The sequence below is a fragment of the Nomascus leucogenys genome, chromosome 3, assembly GCF_006542625.1.
Source record: "Nomascus leucogenys isolate Asia chromosome 3, Asia_NLE_v1, whole genome shotgun sequence".
NCBI classification, from domain to species: domain Eukaryota; kingdom Metazoa; phylum Chordata; class Mammalia; order Primates; family Hylobatidae; genus Nomascus; species Nomascus leucogenys.
The window spans coordinates 147,812,370-147,826,439 of record NC_044383.1 but is presented as its reverse complement, the minus strand read 5'-3'; the positions used below and the strand labels follow the sequence as shown (position 1 = coordinate 147,826,439).

The window sequence follows — 14,070 nt, the reverse complement described above, 5'->3', positions numbered from 1 at the left end:
GGCCCCCCTCCTGACACTGTTGCATTAGGAACTAAGTTTCCAATACATGAATTTCAGAGGACGTATCTAGACCATAGCAAAGAGCATAATATATGTGTTCTAATAAGCATATATGTTAGCCACAGCTAATATGTGTTTCCTTAAAAGAGAGAGAGAGAAAATAAAGGATGGCCTTTTAAGGATTTTTGTGATGGTTAGTATTAGTTGTTGACTTGATTTGATTGAAGGATGCCTAGATAGCTGGTAAAGAATTGTTTCCAGGCACAACAGATGCTGGAGAGGATGTGGAGAAATAGGAACACTTTTACACTGTTAGTGGGAGTGTAAATTAGTTCAACCATTGTGGAAGACAGTGTGGTGATTCCTCAAGGATCTAGAACTAGAAACACCATTTGACCCAGCAATCGCATTACTGGGTATATACCCAAAGGATTACAAATCATGCTACTATCAAGACACATGCACACGTATGTTTATTGCAGCACTATTCACAATAGCAAAGACTTGGAACCAACCCAAATGTCCATCAGTGATAGAATGGAATAAGAAAATGTGGCACATATACACCATGGAATACTATGCAGCCATTAAAAAGGGTGAGTTCATGTCCTTTGCAGAGACGTGGAAGAAGCTGGAAACCATCATTCTCAGCAAACTATCACAAGGACAGAAAGTCAAACACTGCATGTTCTCACTCATAGGTGGGAATTGAACAATAAGACATAGGGCGGGGAACATCACACACTGGGGCCTGTCATGGGGTGGAGGGCTGGGGGAGGGATAGCATTAGGAGAAATACCTAATGTAAATGACGAGTTGATGGGGGCAGCAAACCAACATGGCACCTGTATACATATGTAACAAACCTGCATGTTGTGCACGTGTACCCTAGAACTTAAAGTATAATTTAAAAAAAAAATTGACCAAAGAAAAAAAGAAAAAGAAAAGAATTGTTTCAAGGCATGTCTGTGAGGGTGTTGCCAGAGGATATTGAAATTTGACTCAGTGGACTGGGTGAAGAAGACCCATCCTCAATGTGGGTAGGCACCATCCAATCTGCTGCCCCCATGGCTAGAACAAAGCAAACCGAAGAAGTTGGGATAAGCTGGCTTGCTGAGTCTTCTGGCTTTCATCTTTCTTTCATGCTGGATGTTTTCATTCCTCCTGCCCTTGGACATCGGACTCCAGGTTCTTCAGCCTTTGGACTCTTGGACTTACACCAGTGGTTTGCCAGGGGCTCTCAGGTCTTCAGTCACAGACTGAAACCTGCACTGTTGGCTTCCCTGCTTTTGAGGCTTTTGGACTCGGACCGTGCCACTACTGGCTTCCTACCTCCTCAGCTTGCACACAGCCTATCCTGGGACTTCGTCTTGTGTTCGTGTGAGCCAATTCTCCCTAATAAACTCCCTTTCATATACACATAGATCCTATTAGTTCTGCCCCTCTGAAGAACCCTAATACACTTTGATTCAACTATCTTCTGCCAGATTCTTTACCACCGTGGACTTTTCTCTGAGCATACCCATGATGTATTATCGTAAGAGACTTTTAGGATTTCAAATTGTTTTCTGTGGGGAGGGCCCCTAAGGGCATCACATGGGACAAAGAGAAAAGAGGCCATTAACGAGAATTCTGGGGACTCGTCCTTCTTCTTCAACCACATTGGGTCAGCTTTATTTGTTTTATGTATTTGGTTTCTATAGACAATTTCATGTAATGAAAGTACCCTGCTTAAAGGAAAATATAACTTTGAAAACACAGATTTTTCAGTTTTCATTATTTACAGATGAGAAAATAAAAGCCTGACTTAATTATTCTTGTGTATTCACTATGTTTAGGTAAAACATTTATCTATTCACAGAAAAGCACGTAAATATATGTAGGACACAGTCCTGGACTTTAAGAGTTTTGTAGCCTGATGATGAAGGTTAGTAACCAGTTCAAAGCCCTAGGACTGGTTAGTCTTTTGTTTTGATTGGCAGTGGCTTGGATTATCTTATAACAGAAATTACCGACTATTGTTTCAAAAAGCTAAGAGGAAATCACTGAAGGATAGGATAGGAGATTCACTCTGTTATTTTAAATTATAGAACAATTTACACTCTACAAAATGCACTGTGTCAGTTCTAAAAGCTTCGACAGTTATATACACTCATGTAACTACTACCCCAATCAAAATGTAGAACATTTCCAGAAAGTTCCCTTATCTCTTTTTCCAGTCAGTACCTCCCCATTCCAAAGATAACCATCTGATTTTTATCTCCATAGATTAATCTTTCTTTTTGCTGGATTTCATATAAATGGAATCATATAATACACACTTTTCTATGGCCAGCTCCTTTCGGTAAATATGGTGTTTTGTTTTGAGACTCATCCATGTCGTTGTGTGACTCAGTAGCTCTCTTTTCAGTTCGGAGTCTGCTACTGTGTGATACCCCATGGTTTATTCTAGTCACTGTCAAAGGACATTTGCTTGTTTCCAGGTTTGGGTTAACATGAGTAAGGCTGTGATGTTAGATTCTTGTACGAGTCTATGTTGCTGTGTGTGTGTGTATATTTTCATTTTTCTTGGACCAACACCTTGGAGTGAAAGTGCTGAGTCATAGTTTAACTATATGTTTAACGTAGTAAGAAAGTCCAGGGCTGGGTGCTGCGGCTCTTGCCTGTAATCCCGGAACTACGGGAGGCCGAGGCAGGCGGATCTTTTGAGGTCAGGAGTTGCAGACCAGCCTGGCCAACATGGTGAGACCCCGTCTCTACTAAAAATTCAAAAATTAGCTGGGTGTGATGGCAAATGCCTGTAATCCTAGCTACTTGGAAGGCTGAGGCAGGAGTATCACTTGAACTCGGGAGGCAGAGTTTGCAGTGAGCGGAGATCTCACCACTGCACTCCAGCCTGGGCGAGCGAGTGAAACTCTGTATCAAAAAAAAAAAAGAAAGAAATTCCAAAACCATTTTCAAAGTGGTTGTTTTATATTTCCACCAATTATATATGACAGTGTTTGTTAATCTTTATCCTCACCGACATTTCGTGTTATCATAGTGGCTAAAATGTGAAATCAAGTGAAATTGTATCTTGTGATTTTAACTTGTATTTTCCCTGTTATTAATGATGTTGACCATTGTTTTATATCATTATTGACCACTTATACATCTTAATTTCTGAATAGCCTGTTCAACGTTTTTGCTTATTTTTAACTGGTGTGTTTGTGTATTATTAACATGTTCTTTATATTAGCTCTTTATAAGCTCTGAGATTACTTATTTGACAATTAATGTATTACTACTATTTTCCCAAGTCTGTGGCTTTCATATTCATATTTTAGTGTTTTTGATGAGCTTTAATGTTCATTGAAATTCTATTTATACATTCCTTTATGTGGGGTTAGAGCCTTCTGTGTCCTTACAAGGAAGTTCTACCTGTTCCAAGGTTATAAAGAAGTTCCCATTTGCTTTCTGTATGGAGTGAGATATTTATATTCACTTTTTCAAGCAACATTTGCTACAGAGATCCTCTGTCTCTTATTGAGTTTCCTTGTCAACTTCTCAGTTCATTTTTTTCCTTACCCACTTTATTGAGAATAATTTGTGTAAATAGACTTTCTCTATTTGAAGGGTACAATTTGAGGAGTTCTGACAAGTACATAACAACATAAAGCCACCAGCACAGTCGTGATAAAGAACATTTCCATAACCTCTATATTCGTCTGCTAGGACTGCCATGACAAAATACCCCAGACTGGAAAGCGTAAACAATAGAAATGTATTTTCTCACATTTCTGGCAGCTAGAAGTCTGAGATCAAGGTGTGTCAGCGGGCTCGGTGTTTTCCGAGGCCCCTGTCCTTGGCTTGCAGATGGCCACCTCCTCCCCATATTTTCACATGGCTCTTCCTCCGTTTTTAAGGACATCAGTCATATTGGATTGGGACTCACCCTAATGACCTCATTTTAACTTAATTACCTCTGTCAAGACCTATCTCCAAATGCATTCACATTCTGAGGAACTGGGGGTTAGTACTTAAACATAAATTTTGCGGGGATGCAGTTCAGCCCATAACCCCCAAAATAACCCTATGTGTTTATGTAGCTTGTTCCCACTCTGTGCTCCCAGCCCCAAGCAACCTCTGCATTTCATATACATGGAATCACACCACATATTCCATGCTTGGCTTCTTTCACTCAGACTGATTTTGAGAATTGTTAATGTTGTTGCATTTATAGGTAAGAGGACACTACTTATTCTTGAGTAGTCGTCCACTGAATAGTTATACTACGTCTTGTCTATCCAGTCAGATGAAATATTTCATAGATCTGTGGGTGCCCTCCAGTTTACATTTGTTATGAATAAAACTGTTAGGAGCACTTACCTGCAACATTCTGTGTGGATATATTTTCAGTTATCTCACATGAATACTTAAGAGTAGAATAACTGAGTCGTGTTACCTATATGTTTACTTTAAAAAAAGAGTGCCTACTAGATTTCAGCAGTGACTGTACTACTTTCCATTTGCACCAACAGTGTGTATCTTCCAGTTGTCTTCCAACTTGCCTGTCTTTGACATGGGCATTTTCAAAAATCTTACTCATTTTAATGGATGTGATTGGTTCATTTGTAATGCCATTTTTTTGTAGCTACTATATAAAGTCTACAAGAAGAGCGATTATTCTCTCTTTTTTATAACTGCAGTCTCAGGGCTTAAGAGCAACAATAAATACTTGGTAAGTGGATGAATATTTTGGTTTAACGAACTTTTTCGTTCTTTTTCCTGCTTACTATTTAATGATTGCATTTATTCTGCTGCTGCTCCAACCACGGCACTGTGCTTGGCTTTGTGACAGCGTAGGATCTTTAAATCAAATGAAGGAAGATAGATGCTCAGAACAGTGTCAGTGTCTGCTATATGACAGAGGGAGATACATGCTTTAGAAGAGTTATAAACAGCATGCTGTAGAAAGTGACATGATCCTGGGGAGGGCTGGATAATAGGGAAACTGAGAAAAAGGATGAATTCAGAAACCCACTGGGCTGTGGGTCCAGGTCCTTGGAAAGGGCTTCTTATTGCTCAGCTTTTACTAAACCAAAAATAACCCTCCTCAGGCAGTTCTATTTTGAGAAATAAGAAATAATACTTGTAACAGTTGCCTTTTTTTTAACTCTCTATGTTCCAGGCACTGTGTAAAGGCGTTTGTTGTGTTGCCTTTGCACAGTGTTGTTTGTATTTGTGTTGTTTCATTTCATCTTCGTGCACGCTCTGTGAAGTAGATATTTAATTCCTTACTTTTCAGATGAAGAATACTAAGTTTGGAATGGGTCCATGCAACTAGCTCGAGAACATATAGCTAGTCATTGGTAGAGATGAAATGCAGCAGGTTTGTGAACTTCAAAGCTCCTTCTTTGTATCATTTTGTTGCAGACACAGATAGAAAAACATCAAGGGGGCCGGGCGAGGTGGCTCAAGCCTGTAATCCCAGCACTTTGGGAGGCCGAGGCGGGTGGATCACGAGGTCAGGAGATCGAGACCATCCTGGCTAACACGGTGAAACCCCGTCTCTACTAAAAATACAAAAAATTAGCCGGGCGTGTTGGCGGGCGCCTGTAGTCCCAGCTACTAGGGAGGCTGAGGCAGGAGAATGGCGTGAACCCGGGTGGCGGAGCTTGCAGTGAGCCGAGATCGTGCCACTGCACTCCAGCCTGGGTGACAGAGCAAGACTCCGTTTCAAAAAAAAAAAAAAAAAAATGAAGGGAGGACTCAAGCTTCTGGGTACAGCTGTTTTCAAGATAGTTTTGCTGTTGTTGTATTATATCCTTAGTATGATTTACAAAATTATTTTAGTTGCTTACACTTAATTATGTGGCTTAAATGTTTGTGGATTATTCAAAAGAATATTTTAAATCCTTCATATTTGATGACAAGATGAGATAATAGGGTATAGTTTAAGTAAAATTACCATTAAATAACTTTTTCAAAAACTAAATGACATGGTTTTCTATTAACATTTTGGAAAATAGAATTAGCAATTTATTTTAAGCATCAATGCATATACTCACATATGATGAGCAGATTATAGCATTTATTTAGATAACTCAAGGAAAATAGTTATTTTGCTTTGTCAGTCTGGGCTGTGTCTGAGTAATATTTGGATATGAATTAGCCAGTTACATACTTCAATTTTCCACTTTACTGGGCATTGAAAGACATAGACAAAATGGCTTTCAGGTTATTAGTTCTTGAACTTTTGAAAATAAATTTTAAAACCCACATTTTATAGATGTTATCAATGCTTTCCCTCTGTTGGGTCATTTTTCTGTATTTCTGATTTACATGCATCATATAGATGTGTTTAGATAATATCTGCTTCACGCTTTTCTGTAGACAGTCACATTAGTCATGACCAGTCCTCGAATGCCATCTCTAGTTGTCATTTTCCACTTATTGATGCAAACAATTTGATGAATCCCAGGATTCAATTGCTGCTTCTCTATCACTGTCTTCTCGGAATTCTCAGGTTAACAGCACTGAGGTTTTCATTGTAATTTCTCACTTAGACCCAGGACATACCTACTCATACAAACATACGCGATTATATGTTAGCCAAAGGGCCGCCACAATATTAAAAATAAAAGAGTACTTTTCAGTATGAGTTTGGAAAATTTAATTTGCTGCAGATCAGGGGTTGGCAAGCTTTTTCTATAAAGGGCCCAACGGTAAATGTGATAGGCTGTGTGGTTCGTGAGGTCTGTGTTGCAACAGCTCATTGTAGCATACAAGCAACCAGGCTTTATGTGGCTATATGCCAACAAAACTTTATGGAGACTGAATTTTAAATTTCTCATAGTTTTCACGTGTCATGAAACATTCTTCTTGTTTTTATGCTTTTCAACTATGAAAACATTTCTTAGCACAGAGTCTGTGTAAGGTGGGATTTGGCCAGCAGCCCGTGGTTTCCTCACCCTGCTAGTGTTGCTAAAATAATTTATCTGTTTTTCTTGGTTGTAATCATTACTAGGCAAAAAAAAAAGAGAACGTTTTCTAAAAACCAGCCAAATTTTTCCTATTAGACTATGTGACATTTTATTCAGATATCTTTCTATAATTCGGTAGATTTGAGGGATGAAATAGTGGTTTTAGTTCTCTAATTGACATATTATCATCCATAGCTCCCTTCTACTGCCATGTGTTTTTGCAGTCCTTTTTAATCTGAAGACCTTTCTTACTACTCAAAACTAGTAACTATAATTGCTTTAGCCACGCAACTCTTAAAACACTGTGTTCAATGATTAGGCAATTAAAGTTTTGTATTTTCCAAACTTTGACAGAAGCACAGTTAAATATGGTTTGTAAGGGTGTGGATTCACTTGGACAGTTGTTTCTACTTTCAGGATAGTCATAGCATTCACACTAGTAGTGTTAGCAGCTGCATAAACTAACGTATCTATTTTACTGTGTTAAAGTCCCAGATTCCAAATTCCATTCAGTTTTACTACTTATACCATTGTGTTATGGTTTGAAATCAAGAAGAATATTGTGAATGAGTTTTCTATAATGTCTCTGTAAAACATGAATTTGTCAGATAACGTAGTACCTGATGTGACAATTATAGGAATTGTTCCATAAGTATTTTAGTTGCTATTTGGACAGTAAAAATTTAAATATGAAAAAGTAAATATCTGTGATATGCACAGAAAAGTCTCACTGAATTCTAGACTTTGAGGTAAGAAGTCTTACTCTGTGAAGCAAAATATAACTGGGCCCTAACTCCTGCATTTAATTATTGGTGCTCCTTCTTTTCTTTTTTTTTTTTTTTTTCTTTTTGAGGCAGAGTCTCACTGTGTCGCCCAGGCTGGAGTGCAGTGGCGTCATCTTGGCTCACTGCACTCTCTACCTCCCTGGCTCAAGCGATTCTCCTCCCTCAGCCTCCCGAATAGCTGAGATTACAGGCACCCGCCACCATGCCCAGCCAATTTTTGTGTTTTATTAAAGGCAAGGTTTCACCGTGTTGGCCAGGGTGGTCTTGAACTCCTGACCTTAGGTGATCCACCCGCCTCAGCCTCCCAAAGTGCTGGGATTCCAGGCGTGAGCCACCATGCCCGGCCTATTAGTGCTCCTTCTTGGCTGTTGCCACATAGGTGTGTCATTGACCAGTGCATGTGTCATGAGTCAGTCAGAGAAAAACTTCCAGATAAGAGAAGCAATGTTGTCCCATTTAGTTAATGATTAACCACAGCGAAATGGATTTCTTTTAAACGCAGGGACTTTTCGGTGCCTCAAGCACGGTATGGTTCACTGGGAATTGCCACCAGCCACAGTATGAGAGCCGGAGCTCGGCACAGGCGTCTGGCCAGAGATCACCTTGTTCCCAGAGGCAAGATGACTGCCATCCCAGGGAGCACTGCTCCTGTTAGAGCTGTCAGTCAGGTTACGTCACAAGGCCCGACAATTACCTAATTATCCCCTGACTCGTTTCAGAATGATGTGACAAGCTTGCAGGGATACATGGAGATGAAAACCAGGAACAATTAAATTAGATGAGGTAAGGGATCAAAGGAAAGTAATATGAAGCCAAGGATAATATTAGTAAATGAAGTGTGTATTATGAGTTACGTAAAATTGCGAGAGCTGGTCTACAAATTTGACTCTAAAGTTTTCCTAATTGTCTAAAAATGAGAGAAATCTGATTTGTAGTGTCTGTAAAGGTAGAACAAACCACAACCTAAAGAGAAACAGACATTAAAACAAAGGGGCAAGATGTGCCCTCTGGGTTGCCCTCAAAGGATTTGCAACTTTCCATGTAATTTGTATATTATATATATATTTAATAATCATGATTAAAATCCTCTGTTGAATATGGGAATTCAATATAATAAGATAGGCATGCTAATTTATCCATACTACTCACACTATTAATATGAATGTTATGACTATCCAGAAAATAGAAACAAATGTCCCAGTGAATCTGTACCATTACAAAGCAGATTTAACTTTGCTCCTGTCATATTTTAGAAAATATAAAACCTAAATTGCCTAATCATCATACACAGTGTTCCAGGAGTTGCATGGCTAAAGCAATTATAGTTCAAAGTTTTTGTATAGGAGTAAAAAAAGTCCTCAGTTTAAAAAGTGTATTCATCGTAGCGGACTGCATTCTAGCCACATTTATCTCCACTGAATTTCTCACTTTAAGCTGGAAAAATGAGGCTGATGAATGTGATCAAGGTCCTGGGTATCATTTCTTTACCTCTCTTTTATTTCTATATATTTGTAACTTTCATCGAGTGAATATATGCACGTGTTTAAAAATCAAAGGTGCAGACAACCTTCTAATAAAAACAGCTTGGCAGGTCAGGGAATTCATCAGCACTTTTCTCTTTTCTCTCCAGCCTCACTTCTGCCATCCAAGTCCTCACATTTCTGTTTTTACTTTTATATTGTCCAAGCTGAATAACATATACATTTGGTTACATAATCATAATTAACATCCTCTGTTCAGTTTTAACAGTGTTACTCTAAAGTGGAAAATCACATAAGTGCTTCCATTATCGTGAATACAGTGGGATGTGCAAAGAAAATTAAACATCTTGTTCTTTGTGACTGATGTGGTCTTAATGATGAGCCCCGACCCTCCTATGTGCCTGGGAGAACATTGCCTTGATCACCAATCCTGTGTCGTCATGTCCTGGGCCCCCAAGACCACTTCCCCCCTCCAGATTCAGTGATTCACCAGGAGAGCCTGCAGGGCTTGCCGTGCCGTTACATGCATAGCTAAGATTCACTACAACAAAAGGGTATGAAGCGAGGGGAAAAGGCCCAGGGGGAGAAGTTTAGGGAAACCACAGGCAATGCTGAGTCCTCCCCCAGTGGTCACTCGAGAGGCACTCAGTTGTGACAACGCGTGTGAAGTGTTGTCTGCCAGGAAGCTCAATGGAGACTCAGTGCCTAGCAATTTTAGTGGGAAACGGTCATGCAGACACCTCTGCCTGAGGCTTATCAAAATTCCAGCCTTGCTGAGGGTGAGATGTTGTGTATAGCCATGGTTCGTACAGACAGTTCAGGCTCTGCACACCACCCATAGCTGTAAGGGAATGATGTGGACACTTCCAAAATTCACATTCCTAGATGCCAGCCAAGGGCCAAGCTTGAAAGCAGGCTTTTCAAACCATCGCAGCTTCAGTCCTGCTAGAACTCTTTTCTGCAAATTTACCTCCATATTAAGCAGTGGCTTTTGGGCTAATGATCAGTGGATCCCAGATGCGGCTCCCTTTGAGGTCTGGGGTAAAAAGTCTCTGTCAAATGGCTCAGTCTCTTTCAGGTAAAGCTCAGGCCTGGAGAACTGCTTTGCATCCCCTGCTTTTCTCTAGAATAGTGCATGTGTGCGTGCATGAGTGTGTGAGTGTATGTCGTATGTGTATGCCTGTGTGCTATGTTGTATTGTATGTGTGCGCGTGTGTGTGTGGTGTGTTTATGCATGTGTGGTGTGTCTTGGTGTGCATGCATGCACGTGGGTGTATGTGTGTGGGATGTGAGATGTGTGTGCACGTGTACATATGTGGTGTGTTTATGCATGTGTGGTGTGTGGCATGCTGTGTGCATGCATGCCTGTGTGCGTGCATGCCTGAGTGTGTGGGGTATGTGCACGTATGTGTGAGTGTGTGGCATGCATGTGTGTGTGTGCACATGTAATGGTAAAGGAGGGAGGGAGCACTCCGGCAGATTGGCAGGGGTGGCTGTGAACCCCTGGCCACCTCCCACGGCATTTTCCTCAGAATCTGCTACAAAGTGGCAGGGCAGCTCTGCACTGGTTCCTGAGGCAGAGATGGGCCTTGTGATGACCGATTTAGCTCCTACAACTTAAACACTGGCTGGGTCCAAACGTTGTCAGTAGTAAAATCACCACAGCCTCTGCCCCTGAGTCCTAAGCCTCTGCCTTGCACTGGGCACTGGCCTCATACCACGCCTCCTGGAAGCTCTGTCCATCTTCTCCAGCCCTTGATGCCACCCTCCCTCCTCCTTCTTTCTGTGTCACAGCTGGGGAGACAACCCACCTCTCACTCCACCCCTCCTGTGGTCACCTCACTGTTCCACCCCCGAGTGAGGAGGTCCCAGCTGCCACTTGGGGCTTTCCTCAGGCATCTGATCATTTCCTGAACCCTGAGCCCTCACAGACATACAAGTGAACTTTCCAACTTGTATCTCCCCAAGCCACTTTTTCCCGTTCTCCCATTTAATTGATAATTAGGTCAGACACAGAACTTTAGGTTGAAATTGAAGATATTGCTGCAATTGAAACATTCTATTTTGATTTTTGTTTCCAAGTAGATGATCTGAACTTTCTGTTTAGAAGATTTGAGGATCTGGAAATTTGATGCTCCTGATCCCATGTGCCCTCTCCCCTACCTGCCTTTTGTGTTTGTTTGTTTGTTTTTTGAGATGGAGTCTTGCTATGTCACCCAGGCTGGAGTGCAGTGGCGCAGTCTCGGCTCACTGCAACCACTTCAAGCGATTCTCCTACCTTGGCCTCCTGAGTAGCTGGGATTACAGGCGTGCGCCACCACACCCAGCTAATTTTTGTATTTTTGGTACAGACAGGGTTTCACCATGTTGGTCAGGCTGGTCTTGAACTCCTGACCTCAGGTGATCCGCCCCCTTCAACCTCCCAAAGTGCTGGGATTATAGGCATGAGCCACCATGCACAGCCCGATTTCTTAAAATTTAGTCAAAAAGTTATGAACCAGTTGAATGCTTGTGATGCTTTTTACTGGTTTGCTTTCCAAGAGGAATGCAATAATTGACACTGATATTTCATTTTAAGTGATCTTCTCTAATTTAAAAGAAGTGTTGCTTTTATTGAATTTTTATTTCTTTGATGCCTAAGAAAGTTTGCTGAGCACCCTCTCAATGCCAGGCCCTTCTCTAGGTGCTGGGATGCCTCAGGGAACAGAGTAGACCAAGTTGGCTTTTGTGTAGCTGTGGTCAGTAGGGACAGACAGCCCTTGCTCTGTGCCGGGCCACTGCATGGTGGGGTTGGGCAGGGACGGTAGTAATCATTATCATGAAGCAAAGGAAGCCTGAACGGGCAGACACAGAAGTGGAGCAAAGTCAGGGATGGCCTTTCTAGTAAGGTGCATTTAACCTCAGCCCTAGGGGGAGGCTATAAGTGGAAAATGAACATATTTGGAGCAAAATGTCAAATATAGTCTTTGTATATTGATGAATATAGTTTTGACCTAGCACATCCCTTGAAAGGGTCAGGAGGACCCCCAGAGTCTGCAGACCACACTTTGAAAATCATTGGACTACACACTAATTTCACTATTATTTTATAATATAAGTGGAAGCATGTCTTAAGGAATACATTTCTATTATAACTCATATAAGAATATATTGTTGTTTTTTTCCCAAAGGGTCCATCTTGCTGGGATGATGTTTTAATTCCAAACCGGATGAGTGGTGAATGCCAATCCCCAAACTGCCCTGGGACTAGTGCAGTAAGTACCTGGTCACATTCATGCCTCTTATTGCAAGAAAATGATGACATCTTCACTGTTTGCTAGGAAATTAGAGACAAAATGTCAACTAACTGTTCTTCCATCTAATAATGTTTACCAAAAGTGTTATGATATTTAAATAGGTTAATTACATTCACCAAAAATCCAACCTGTGCCCCTGCCTTTCAGGGTCACTTTCCTAGTGACTTAATCATATGGGGGGACCATGTGGAAATGTGCCAGTTTAAACTCATTGCAAAGTTATATCCATAGAAGGAAAAGGAGAGGTGAGAAAAGGAGAGCCAGTGCAGAGTCTCCAAAAGAAAAATTACAGAAGCCTGAGATTCACCTTTTCTCGTGCTCCAGTGATATTTTGTATTTATATTCCCCATCATTCAAAATTGATTTTTTTTTCTGCTTTATCTACTTCTACCTTTCTTTAGTAATTTTCTGACATAGTGGACTATTACAAAATATAGTATAGGTGGCCGGCTATATAATTGAATTACCATCCTCTGTTCTTTGTAATCCTTTCTCTCTTTGCAAGTATATGCCATACGTTTCATGAACCGCAGATATTTCCTGAAAGAACCCCTAAGCTCTGAATTTATTTTTAAGATAATTTTGTTATTATGGTCATGCTTAACGTTTATATTGTTGTATTTTTTAACCTCAAAACTCACTGGCTCCATCGTAATCTGACTGTATACATTTCCTGAGTTGTAAATACTGTTATGCTGCCAACACAAATGTCAGCATTAGTTCCCAAACTGTCAGAGCCAGCTGGCAGTTAATATCTTCTCTAAGGAACAGAGTCTGTCGACAGCAACAGGTACAGCATTTGAGCGAGAATCATTAGAGGAGCTTTCTCTCGCCGATCTGCTGGCTGATCGGAAGGATACCAAGATAGCAGTGGGCAACAATAAACAGTCACTCTCCACCAGCCTAGGGCTAGGGGCTACGAACAGATTTTTATTCATCCAAATCCTGAAGAAAAATAATGACTTGTATGTCACTCACAGATTTTTGAGGCATCACACAGTCTTGCCAGTTTCCTACTGGGATGAAATTAAAGTGCATATTTCATAGGGCAGAATTCTTAAGTGTAATTATATACGTTTACATGTATACAAATGTAATATGTATATATTATAGCATACATAATATGTAGATATAATTACATCTAATAATATAATTATATATACATCTATGTTTCCATATATACATAGGCGTTATACATATATACATACATATCATCTTGCTCCTAAAAACTTGTAAGCATAAACCCGTCGGTTTGTACTCACAAGTTTTTAGGGTCAACATTATATGTATGTATATGGTATACATATATACAACATTATATATATAATGTTAGAGTTATATCTATAACTCAAACCTGAATTTGGGGCCAATATTCACTCTTCCTGTGCGGCACAGAAAGTCCTGGGTCTAGAATGTTGTTTAATGTAGTCAGTCATGAGTTGTAGTCCTGGGTACTGGGCTGAGAGTAGCCCAAATCCTCTAGGAGCCCTGTACTTTCCAAGGAGTCCTGAAATAATTTTCTCAGTGTTTCAAGGAACATAAA

General features: G+C 40.4%; 1 protein-coding gene across 1 annotated transcript in view; it reads left to right on the top strand.

Moving 5' to 3' along the window:
• The window catches only part of PRKN (parkin RBR E3 ubiquitin protein ligase), a 1,393,859-nt gene that overhangs the window by 668,223 nt on the left and 711,566 nt on the right, over positions 1 to 14,070 (top strand). Inside the window, exon 5 of the mRNA XM_030809943.1 lies at positions 12,402 to 12,485. Within this exon, the coding sequence (XP_030665803.1) occupies positions 12,402 to 12,485 (84 nt within the window). The remainder of the gene's footprint in view (positions 1 to 12,401; positions 12,486 to 14,070) is intronic.